This window comes from Staurois parvus, unplaced genomic scaffold, assembly GCF_062004578.1.
Source record: "Staurois parvus isolate SC_StPar_1 unplaced genomic scaffold, SC_StPar_1.0 ptg000059l, whole genome shotgun sequence".
Classification (NCBI taxonomy): domain Eukaryota; kingdom Metazoa; phylum Chordata; class Amphibia; order Anura; family Ranidae; genus Staurois; species Staurois parvus.
This window is the reverse complement of record NW_028317855.1, coordinates 6,808,060-6,821,085: the sequence shown is the minus strand read 5'-3', so window position 1 is coordinate 6,821,085 and position 13,026 is coordinate 6,808,060. Positions and strand designations below refer to the sequence as shown.

Below are 13,026 nucleotides of genomic sequence, written 5' to 3'. Positions count from 1 at the left end.
CAGCAATATTCCCATTAGCAACAGTAGTAGATCCTCCCATCAGCAACAGAAGATACGACCATTAGCAACAAACAGTAGGTACTCCCATTAACAACAAACAGTAGGTACTCCCATTAGCAACAAACTGTAGGTACTCCCATTAGCAACAAACTGTAGGTACTCCCATTAGCAACAAACTGTAGGTACTCCCATTAGCAGCAAGCATAGAGGCTCCCATTAGCACAGTTGCTAATGGTAGATACTCCCATTAGCAAAAAAACTGTAGGTACTCCCGTTAGCAGCAACTATAGTCACTATCTTCCTCCTCCTAGTACACGACAGTCATTTTTAATTATCTGTCAGCAGGAGTGAGGAGTCATGAAATTCACAGCACAGAATACCGATCTCACGTGCAGGTCATCAAGACAGAGGGGGAGGTTCCAAGGAAGGAAACAGGAGTCTGAGAACAGGTATCAATATGCTGATGACTGTGTAAGTCTTCAGCCAGCAGTATAGAAGAAATGCTGGATAATGCTGCTGCATTAAGATCACTTTGCCCTGCACCTGTTAAAAAAAACACTGCCTCTTTCTCTGCAAATAGATCTGTATGTATAGTATAAAGACTTACTAGTGGAGGAGGTGCAGAGACTCCTAACTGAAGCTATGGGAGGCGAGACAGACCTAGAGTGTCCTGAGCTGTCATTCTTAGGACACTGCCTGGGTGGGAGGTACAGACCAGAACACTGACTTCCGCCCATTACAGTGAGCAGGGATGGAAATATATCAGTGTTTTCCAGAAAAAAAACTACAGATGGGAAGTACCAAGACCAGTGGCTGGGGGAACAGGAGGAGTACCAGCCACTGATCTTACAAACAGGAAACTATAGGGGATTAATGGTTTTATTTGAAAATGATCAGCCTATTACAGAGCAGCTACTGAGCGAAGCAGAAAATGGAGGACATATTCAGTTAAGGTAGGAGGTTAGCAGCAAGGATATGGAAAACCGTTTTTGCCCGGAGTTCTGCTTTAAGCTGGGTACACACGATCCGAATATCAAGTGGTTCAGCAGGTAATTCCAGCAAATTCAAATTCACATGGTCATCTGATGCTCTTCCTTATATAGGAATACATTTAATGGCCTCACTCCAAAAGTCATATCAGAAAAACTACCTTTCATTATACCAAAAAAAAAAAAATCAAATGACCTGAACTGATGGATTGTGGACTTTTGTAATGCCCAGGTCACCTTGTTGATACAAACGTTCAAAGATAAGCACCGACTGCCACTTTAATACCAAGCCCTGGTCGCACTGTGTGTATGTCAACTATGTTATCAAAGTGAAAGTGAAAGCTTTAGTTACAATTCCTACCCATTGACCACACCCTTCATATATTTCACTCTCACTGGGCTTAATTGTAGACCTCTGCTATTAAGCCCAATCAGGGTGAAATGCGGCAGTGGAGAGGGGAGTAGCGAATGGGCTGGACTGTAGCTAAAGCTTTTAATTTGAGATGTGGTTGCTACACAGCGTGCGACACAGGGCTTTGCATTGCTGTGGATGAATGGTTCACAACGTGCTCCTTGAGGGACCAGCATCTGGAGCAAAGAGAGAGATGGCATGCAGAAGGCTTTGAGCAGTGCCAAATCTGTTGAGTATGCCAACTACCGCTGGCAGAACATTATTGTTATGCGCAGACAATGCATTTCTTTCAAGCCTTAGAACGTTATTCAGATCTGGTAATTATGATGTCAATGGAGCATCTTTGCAAAAATATTGACAAGGTCACATTTCTGCAATATATACTATGCTGAACTCAAAACCTGATAAATTACTATATATGGTTAAGTCGGGAGGAGGATTCAGATCAGGACGTAAACCTATAAAAATATTTCCATTATTGAAGGCAATTTTAAAGTGTTTCTAAGGTTATACATGGTACCTACAAAATAGCTTACATCTCAAGTGCCTTCCCCTTGAAAAATAAAGAGGTTTTGGATTTGCGCAAAATTCGTTTATATATTCAGACCAACCTTAAAAAAATCCTTATTATTAGGCTGACCAATGGAGAAGGTACTGAAAAAAAAACGAACTACTAGGATAGCAGTTGGAGATCTTTGTTTATGCCGATTGCACTGATAAACACAAAATTATCAAGGATAATGGTAAATAACAATGATCGGCCACTATGAATGATAAAATCCATTTATTTGAAAAAAATATGGGACTCATTGGCACATTATATCTGAGGAGAATAACAAACAGTAATGTATGCTTGACTCGCAGATGATAAGGTGGGGTTCACCTCTTCACATTTTCTTTTTTTCCCTTTTATGATTAGAAAGATACACAGATATTGTGTAGTATTCGCAAGCAAAACTTTTTTTTTTAAATGTACAACCACATAATATTTATATAAGCCTATGACTGTTACCTGCACGCAGTAAGAAGAGCTTGTGCAGAAGGAAATATCTGGGTTAATGTTGTATAGCAAGGAATCGCTACTGCATTGTAGAATCCGATCTAGAAGAGAAAAAAAAAAAAAAAAAGTGCTATAACTGCATATACAGATTTTGAAAGACATACAGGCATATTTATAACATTCCTGCAAATCTAGTCACATTTGCCTGCTTAATTTTGCCTACATTCGCTAAACATTTGCTCTGAGGATCTGTGTAATTTATAATGCAAACTGGCAGGAGTAGGAGCAAATGGAAATGAGGATTTTGGGCTTAAAGCAACAGGGACCTCTGCAAAAGAAAGAATACTTGTGTGTACTGCTGCCCAAGATGCAGATCCTGACTCTCAAAGTCTTCAGAATCCAACAATGCTGGCTGTCTGATCCCTCCCTGCATGCTGTAGTTCCATTTGCTGCCCCCTTTGTCACTCCATTGCACAGTACTGAAAAGGCAGGTGAAAGAAAATACAGTGCATGGGTTGCTATAGGCTCTTCAGCTAAACTGGCTCTTTGAAAAAGCAAATATTACTGGCAAAAACATTAACCCAAGCTCACCAGCTGAGTTTATATGTCCCGAAGATATGATCATTCTTTAGCCTCTAGACAAGCGGTATATATAGTAAATGGTTTTAAAATAACGCAATGGGAATAGAAATATGCAGGCTGTTAATTCCTTACAAAATCTAGATGTCTGACTGTCATCTGAATGAAACGGTTTCTATTCTCTCTCCCTAGGCAACATAAAATCACACGCCCCCCCCTTCAGCAGAGAGAGTATGACACCGACCAACACCAGACCCCCCCCCCCCCACCGAGAGAGCCTGACACCAACAAACACCAGACCCCCCTTCCCCTCCCACCGAGAGAGCCTGACAGTGACCAACACCCCTGCCCATCTCCACTCATGCCCCCCTAAAAAATCTCACCCCAGGCAATTGCCTTGTTTGCCTTGTGGTACATATGCCCCTGCATACAACTGGTGTGGTATAAGGCTAGTAAAATTTAAACTAGTATCTTCCAGTAAAGAAAAATTTCAGTAATGGCAACCTCTATTTTTTTCTCAGTGCCTCTCTTTTCAATTGGCACCTTAAAGTGATTGTAAAGCTTATAATTTTTTTGCATTAATATAATAAACATGTAAAACTTACCTGCTCTGTTTTGCATAGAGCAGCCACGATCATCCTTTTCCAGGGTCCCCCACCAACACTCCTGGCTCCTCCCCTGTGGTGAATTCCCCCATAGAAAGCCACTTGTTGTGGGGGAAGTCGTGTGTGCTTGCTCTTCAGCACCTGTGTGTCCTTGGCCCAGCCCCCTCCTCAGTGGTTGTGATTGACAGCAGCGGAAGCCAATGGCTCCTGCTGCTGTATCTGAGCCAAAGAAGAGGAAGAGAACAGAGAGTCTTGGCTTTCATGCACAAGGCTGGATAGAAATCAGGCTCAGGTAAGTATAAGAGGGACGGACTGGGAGGGGGGGGGGGGGGGGGAGTTTCACATGCAGAGAATGCATTAAAGGTAAAAAAAAAACTTTCTGCCTTTACAATCACTTTAAGTAATATTGTCTTGTTTAGGACAACAAAAGAGTTCTCAATTTAAAAATTTTTCCCCAATAGAATACAAAGCACTTATAATTTGCTCAAGCAATACATTCTGCGTACCAATGTGGATATTTGTATGCTACTATTGCAGAGAAAGCAGAATTGCTGTGAAATACTTCTTGAAGCAAAAGGTGTGAAGAAAACAGCAGAAGCCATTAAATGTTTTTGTGTCATATTCAAACTTTAAAATAAAAATCTTTCTACAACCCATCTAGTTGTAAAGACATTAGCTGTACATCGGGATAAAGTGTGATGATCTTGGCAGTCTCATCCATAGCCCAGAAAATGTGTTTTAGACTGTTGGACACTAGTGGATCTAAAATTATAGTGTGATTTTTTTGGGACTTATTTTACATATTTCACTAATCTCAATCATGTTCATGTAATTTAAAGTGGAACTCAATACCTAAAGGGGAGCTAGTTCTGTTTAATCTCCCCCCCCCCCCCCCCCGCAATCACAACAGTCACTTTTTTTCTTCTTCTGTTTATTTCAAAATATCAAACATAGGAGGTGAGCTCTAGAGAGCTGGAGCTGCTCACACTAAAAGGGAAGTGACAAGCCCAAACTGTAATTGTATCAAAACCGTGCAGTGCATAAACAATATAACAAATAATACACAGAAATATGTGACAACCACAGTCAAAAAATTAAATTAAATATTATGAATACATAGAAAGTGTATACTAAAATACTAAGTGTGATAATATAACACAATCCTCGTAATAGAAACATATCAGTGTTATCATATAAACAACTCTTTAAAGTGCCGAGTGCAATAATATAACAAAAGTCTTTCCAGGTGACAGTCTTATAAAATCTCTCCAGTGAAAACAATTTCCAACAATGCTGAATCATATAAAAATACTCTTCTCCTGTGCAAGGTCCTCCCCCACCATGCACTCACCAGAAGGCACTCCGTAAAAATGTAATTTGTAAATTAAAGAGAAGTCAACAAGGTGGCATGCACTTCACTGGGACTAAATTCCAGGACATTTTTTTCAAATGTAATAAAATAATAAAAACATTATATATATATATATATATATATATATATATATATATATACAGTTGCAAGAAAAAGTATGTGAACCCCTTGGGAATACGTGGAGTTTTGCATGAATTGGGCATAAAATGTGCTCTGAACGTCATCTAAGTCACAACAATAGAAGAACACAGTCTGCTGAACATAATACTACACAAACATTAGATGTTGCCATGGTTTAATTGCACATAACATGTAAACATTCACAGTGCAGGGAGGAAAAAGTATGTGAACCTTTGGACTTAATAACTGGTTGACCCTCCTTTGGCAGCAATAACCTCAACCAAACGTTTCCTGTAGTTGCAGATCAGACCTGCACAACGATCTGGAGTCATTTTGGACCACTCTTCTTCACAAAACTGTTTCAGTGTAGCAATATTCTTGGGATGTCTTGTGTGAATCGCTCTCTTAAGGTCATGCCACAGCATTTCAATCAGGTTGAGGACAGGACTCTGACTGGGCCACTCCAGAAGGCGTATTCTTGAATTACTTGTATGCTTTGGGTCATTGTCCTGTTGCATCACCCATCCTCTGCGGAGCTTCAGTTGGTGGACAGATGGTCGTACGTTTTCCTGCAAAATGTCTTGATAAACTCTGGAATTCATTTTCCCATCAATGACAACAATCCGTCCAAGCCCTGAGGCAGCAAAGCAGCCCCAAACCATGATGCTCCCTCCGCCATGTTTTACAGTGGGGATGAGGTTTTGATGTTGGTGTGCTGTGCCTTTTTTTCTCCACACATAGTGTTGTGTGTTCTTCCCAAACAACTCAATCTTGGTGTCATCTGTCCACAGTATATTTTGCCAGTAGTGCTGTGGAACATCCAAGTGCTCTTTTGCAAACTTCAAACGTGCTGCAATATTCTTTTTGGACAGCAATGGCTTCCTCCGTGGTGTCCTCCCATGTACTCCATTCTTGTTTAATGTTTTCCTTATTGTAGATGTGTCAACAAAAATGTTAGCATGTGCCAGAGATTTCTGTAGGTCTTTAGCTGACACTCTGGGATTCTTCTTTACCTCATGCAGCATTCTGTGCTGTGCTCTTGCAGTCATTTTTACAGGACGACCACACCTAGGGAGAGTAGCAACAGTGCTAAACTTTCTCCATTTGTAGACAGTCTGTCTTACCATGGACACATGAACATCAAGGCTTTTGGAGATACTTTTGTAACCCTTTCCAGCTTCATGCAAGTCAACAATTCTTCATCGTTGGTCTTCTGAGAGCTCTTTTCTGCGAGGCATGGTTCACATCAGACAGTGCTTCTTGAAACCAGTAAACCCAAAACAGGTGTGTGTTTTTTAAGGGCAGGACAGCTGTCAGCAACACATCCAATATCATCACACTGATTGGAGTCAAGGTTGGCTCACTCCTGGCTCCAATTAGCTCTGGGAGAAGTCATTAAGCTAGGGCCTCACATACTTTTTCCTCCCTGCACTGTGAATGTTTACATGTTATGTGCAATTAAACCATGGCAACATCTAATGTTTGTGTAGTATTATGTTCAACAGACTGTGTTCTTCTATTGTTGTGACTTAGATGATGTTCAGAGCACATTTTATGCCCAATTCATGCAAAACTCCACGTAATCCCAAGGGGTTCACATACTTTTTCTTGCAACTATATATATATATATATATATATATATATATATATATATATATATATATATATATATATAGATCACATACACACACAAATGTTTTGCCTTGCATTTATTTTTTAAACTGAATGGGTTCTTTTACCAGGTACTTTAATGCTGTAGACATGTATAATTTGGGTGTTATTTCAAATTTCTATCTTTAAAGAACATCAGACAGTCTTTTTCACACTTATGACTTCTGGACAGGAAAAAAAACTATACTGATTGCCTTAATAAAGAGTTCCGCATAATTCACAGATACCAACCGGAATTCATCTTTTACTGGCATAAATTCACTTAATGCTGAAGACTATATATGGTTGATAGTACAGGGTAACCACTTGTGATTACTATTGTTCCTGTATAGAGCAGTGTTGCATACAGTAATTTGACTCACCTGTCCCTGAGGAATTTCATCTTTTTTATCTCTGTCCATCATTGGAATTGGTGAAATACCCAGCCTCCTCATTTCATCCCCCTTTGGAATTTAAAAAATCATTTTAGAATTTACCAAGACAAACAGGTAAAAAATTGTAAATAATTAATTGTAAAATGTAAAAATATTTTGCATAGCTCCTCCTTCTCCAATCCTTCCCAACAACTTATGTTTACTACAGCAGTAGAATCCTGATACAGTATCCTACATCCATAATCAGGTAGGTTTACAGGAAGCTACAGGGACATACCCAACCTTGGAATTTTCAGCTGGGGTGTGCACACCCTCGGACTCTGCTCATTATAAGACTTCCTACAGCACCTTGTGGGAGAATCAGTGACCATTTAGCAATAATTACATATTGGCCCAGAGGCCATGGTTCACATTTCTGATGCATTTTTTGATCAATAAACAGATATCCCTTCTTCTGAATTTGAAAGAATGAAGTTACATAATTACACAGCTGAGTGGAAAAAGTTGGAAAGCATACATTATCTCACAGATGTGAGTACACCCCTCACATTTTTGTAAATATTTTATTATATCTTTTCATGTGACAACACTGAAGAAATTACACTTTGCTACAATGTAAAGTAATGAGTGTACAGCTTGTATAACAGTGTAAATTTGCTTTCCCCTCAAAATTACTCAACACACAGCAATTAATGTCTAAACCGCTGGCAACATAAGTGAGTACATTCCTAAGTGAAAATGTCCAAATTGGGCCCAAAGTGTCAATATTCTGTGTGGCCACCATTATTTTCCAGCACTGCCTTAACCCTCTTGGGCATGGAGTTCACCAGAGCTTCACTGGTCATCAGACCAGGGGATTAGGTTCCAGTAATCCATGTCCTTAGTCTGCTTGTCTCCAGCAAACTGTTTGCGGGCTCTCTTGTGCATCATCTTTAGAAGAGGCTTCCTTCTGGGACGACAGCCATGCAGACCAATTTGATGCAGTGTGCGACGTATGGTCTGAGCACTGACCGGCTGACACCCCCCACCCCTTCAACCTCTGCAGCAATGCTGGCAGCACTCATAAGTCTATTTCCCAAAGACAACCTCTGGATATGATGCTGAGCATGTGCGCGCAACTTCTTTGGTTGACCATGGTGAGGCCTGTTCTGAGTGGAACCTGTCCTGTTAAACAGCTGTATGGTCTTGGCCACCATGCTGCAGCTCAGTTTCAGGGTCTTGGCAATCTTGTTATAGCCTAGGCCATCTTTATGTAGAGCAACAATTCTTTTTTTCAGATCAGAGAGTTCTTTGCTGTGAGGTGCCATGTTGAACTTCCAGTGACCAGTAGGAGAGAGTGATAACCCCAAATTTAATACACCTACTCCCCATTCATACCTGAGACCTTGTAACACTAACACAGTGTTTCTCAACCTTTTTTCAGTCAAGGCACCTTTTAAAATTATGGACAATTTCAAGGCACCCTCAAATTATGGACAGTCCCGAAGCACCCTTTAAAATTATGGACAGTCCTGAGGCACCCTTCAAAATTATGGACAGTACCAAGGTACCCTTTCAAATTATGGACAGTGTTGAGGCACCCCATTCTAAAATGTAAAAAAACTATTATAATAGTTTTATATAAAGCAACATCCACACATGAACACCCAACACTAGCGGTGATTTATTCTTCCAAATCAAATACACGTTTGCACACTGGTCCTGACTAGTATTACATTAGCTCAGTGTTTCTCTCAACACTGAGCTAATGTGACCCCAGCACTGACGGAGAGGAGCAGGGGAGGATCATACAAGGATGCTGTACAGGCAACCGACATCCTCCTTATCAACTGATGTCATTGGTATTCAGGACACCGATGGCTAGAATGTTGTAATGGCGCACAATGAAAACCTGTGTAACTAAAAGCCAGGCTTCTTTCAGCCGCTGGCTTGTATTCAAGCTTTGTGCAACTTTTAGACATTTTGCCAAGGCACCTCAGAAGAAAACTCAAGGCACCCCAGAGTGCCTGGGCACCTTGGTTGAGAAAGGCTGCACTAACGAGTCACATGACACCGGGGAGGGAAAATGTCTAATTGGGCTTAAGTTGGACATTTTCACCTAGGGGTGTACTAGCTTTTGTTGCCAGCGGTTTAGACACTAATGGCTATGTGTTGAGTTATGTTGAGGGGACAGCAAATTTACACAGTTATACAAGCTGTACACTCACTACTTTACATGAAAAGATATAATAAAATATTTACAAAAATGTGAGGGGTGTACTCACTTCTGTGAGATACTGTAGGTTGTTCTCAGGCAGTGGGCACTCTTCTCAATGCTCGAAAAACTTGACTGATACAACTTACTATAAAGCGTGGGAGATATGTTTTGTTTTCCAAGCAAGCTTCTTATGATGGTATGTCACTAGGAGTGCACAACATAAGAATTTCTGAAGCTTGTCTTGGATTGAGAATAGGACTGAATATGTTAAATGAGCCCTCCTTATAAACACCTTTACTGTAAACTACTCACTAGTTTTCAAACTTCTTTCCTCCACTCCTTTTGCACCTCCATAGAAATGCTCCTAAAAAAAATGCTCAGAAGTCAGCTTTCCTACTGACCATTGCTTCAAATCAAAGGGTTTAAAAAATACAGACACTCGATAGCCAATCATGTTCTTCCCTAAGGGTGTGGTCTTACGACCAGTCCATGAGGTTATCCCTAATGTTCCATCAGTATTCCAATGCAGTCAAGAACTGGTACTATCAGTTGTCCCGGATGTTCAAGATAACTCTAAGCATCAAAACTTGGATGCATCCAGAAAGGTGGAGAGTCTCTCTTACACAGTCCATCTAGAAGGGCAATTGATTATTCATCATACCTGTTGGGTGTTGGGGCAAGAAAAGGGCAGGTGAATTTATCCAGAACCACCACAAGTTGGATTGCTCGGGTAATTTAGAAGGCTCATCTCGCTGGGGCAACACAGTTCCCTGAGTGGTGACAGCTTTTTCCACTAGGAGTATGTCATCTTCCTGGGCAGCATTCCCAGGGGTAACTCCTGATACCACTTATCTTGCAGCCAGCTGGTCTTCTTTTCTCCACCTTCATGTTTCATTACACTGTGGCTTCTGACAGTTACACCTCTTGGGATTTTGGCAAAATACTTTGCAGCCCTTTGTGCTTTATTAACCTTTTCCTTGTGAGCTAGTTACCTAATGTGCACTGCCATGTAGGCACCAGAAAAAAAAAACAGAAAATGAAATGCTTACCTTTCCATAATTTCCCTTTACTAGTATATATCCTTGGTAGCATAGGTTCCCTCATGACATACAGGTGAAACTCAAAAAATTAGAATATCGTGCAAAAGTTCATTTATTTCAGTAATGCAACTTAAAAGGTGAAACTAATATATGAGATAGACTCATTACATGCAAAGCAAGATAGTTCAAGCCGTGATTTGTCATAATTGTGATGATTATGGCTTACAGCTCATGAAAACCCCAAATCCACAATCTCAGAAAATTAGAATATTGTGAAAAGGTGCAATATTCTAGGCTCAAAGTGTCCCACTCTAATCAGCTAATTAAGCCATAACACCTGCAAAGGATTCCTGAGGCTTTAAGTGGTCTCTCAGTCTGGTTCAGTAGGAATCACAATCATGGGAAAGACTGCTGACCTGACAGTTGTGCAGAAAACCATCATTGACACCCTCCATAGGGAGGGAAAGCCTCAAAAGGTAATTGCAAAAGAAGTTGGATGTGCCCAAAGTGCTGTATTAAAGCACATTAATAGAAAGTTATGTGGAAGGGAAAAGTGTGGAAGAAAAAAGGTGCACAAGCAGCAGGGATGACCGTAGCCTGGAGAGGATTCTCAGGAAAAGGCCATTCAAAAGTGTTGGGGACTTTCACAAGGAGTGGACTGAGGCTGGAGCCAGTGCATCAAGAGCCACCACACACAGACGGATCCTGGACATGGGATTCAAATGTCGTATTCCTCTTGTCAAACCGCTCCTGAACAACAAACAACGTCAGAAGTGTCTTACCTGGGCTAAAGAAAAACAAAGTCCTCTTTTCTGATGAGAGCAACTTTTGCATCTCATTTGGAAACCAAGGACCCAGAGTATGGCGGAAGAATGGAGAGGCACACACTGCGGGATGCTTGAAGTCCAGTGTGAAGTTTCCACCGTCTGTGTTGATTTGGGAGCCATATCATCTTCTGGTGTTGGTCCACTGTGCTTCATTAAATCCAGGAGATTTTGGAGCACTTCATGCTTCCTTCCGCAGACGAGCTTTATGGGGATGCTGACTTCATTTTCCAGCAGGACTTGGCACCTGCCCACACTGCCAAAAGCACCAAAACCTGGTTCAATGACTGTGGGATTACTGTGCTTGATTGGCCAGAAAACTTGCCTGACCTGAACCCCATAGAGAATCTATGGGGCATTGCCAAGAGAAAGATGAGAGACATGAGACCAAACAATGCAGAAGAGCTGAAGGCCGCTATTGAAGCATATGGTCTTCCATAACACCTCAACAGTGTCACAGGCTGATAGCTTCCATGCTACACCGTATTGAAGCAGTAATTGCTGCAAAAGGGGCCCAAACCAAGTACTGAGTACATATGCATGCTTATACTTTTCAGAGATCCGATATTGTTCTATGTACAATCCTTGTTTTATTGATTGCATGTAATATTCTAATTTTCTGAGATTGTGGATTTGGGGTTTTCATGAGCTGTAAGCCATAATCATCACACTTATGACAAATCACAGCTTGAACTATCTTGCTTTGCATGTAAGGAGTCTATCTCATATATTAGTTTCACCTTTTAAGCTGCATTACGGAAATAAATGAACTTTTGCACGATATTCTAATTTTTCGAGTTTCACTTGTAGTCTCTAACTGTCCCAAGTCTCTAACAAGTACAAGTTATACTTTATTGGAGCTAAAATGAGTGTTTGGATTAAATGGTGGTAGAGCACCAGTCATAGGTATTCTACAATGGACAGGCATTTGGGAATGAAACTTAGAAAGATAAGTAAACAATTTTCCATTTTATCTGAGAAGGTATGTGTTCGTGTTTATGCATTTTTGAGAAAGTACAGGTTTATATCTGACCACACCAGTGTTCTCTGAACATATCATACTTTGCAAAATAAAGCATCAATCACACAGGGCAAGAGAAGAAGAAAGGGGGGCATGTATGGGTGTTGGATTAGAAACAGAACTCTAGGGGAAAAGAAACCCTTTCCTGACATGTGCCATATCCAACAAGGTAATTTTAATGATGTTTGACTTAAGTCTGGATTGCTGCTGTAAAAGGTAGCAATTATGGTATCATGCATGCTTTAAAGAACAGTGCTGTACCAAATTCCGAAAAAGTTGGGACACTGTTTAAAACCTACATAAAACCAATGCAATGGTTCTCAAACCCATATTGTATCTACAATGGAAAACATATAAAATGTTTAAACTGAGAAAATGTACCAATTTAAGAAAAACAATAAGGTCATTTTGAAAAGCATGACAGCAATATGTCTCAAAAATTTGGGACAAGGCAACAAAAAGCTTGCAAAGTACAACCCCAATTCACACAAATTTGGGACAGGGCCATGTTTCATAAGCTAATGTTGTTAGGATTTATTTTGAACGTAAAGAAAAATATATAGTAAAATATATTACATATCACATCCAAATGCATACCCCCAAGTGCAGTCCACCCCTCCATTCCCAAGCAAACAACCCCCCCACACCCCCACCACCCCACAGCCACCCCTGGTGACAATAAGGCTTTCAACAGTTATATAACCATTGAAAGCTGATTTCCAGTTTTCTTTTCACTTTAAATCATTTGTTTGGTCCAAGTTGGCCCAAATTAACTATTTACATTACTATTAAGTGATTCGGCCACTGTGTGCTCTGTATCAT

The 13,026-nt window shown here is 40.5% G+C and overlaps 1 protein-coding gene across 4 annotated transcripts in view; it reads right to left on the bottom strand.

Moving 5' to 3' along the window:
• Positions 1 to 13,026, bottom strand: part of PDE10A (phosphodiesterase 10A) — a 619,526-nt gene that overhangs the window by 19,881 nt on the left and 586,619 nt on the right. For 3 of the 4 annotated variants that reach the window (XM_089668592.1, XM_089668593.1, XM_089668594.1), the window contains 2 exons: positions 7,111 to 7,191; positions 2,414 to 2,502 (listed from right to left, as the gene is read on the bottom strand). In XM_089668592.1, coding sequence (XP_089524718.1) covers positions 2,414 to 2,502; positions 7,111 to 7,191 — 170 coding nt within the window. Of the gene's footprint in view, positions 1 to 2,170; positions 2,308 to 2,413; positions 2,503 to 7,110; positions 7,192 to 13,026 lie in introns of those variants that run through there. The other variant, XM_089668595.1, reaches the window with a different exon arrangement.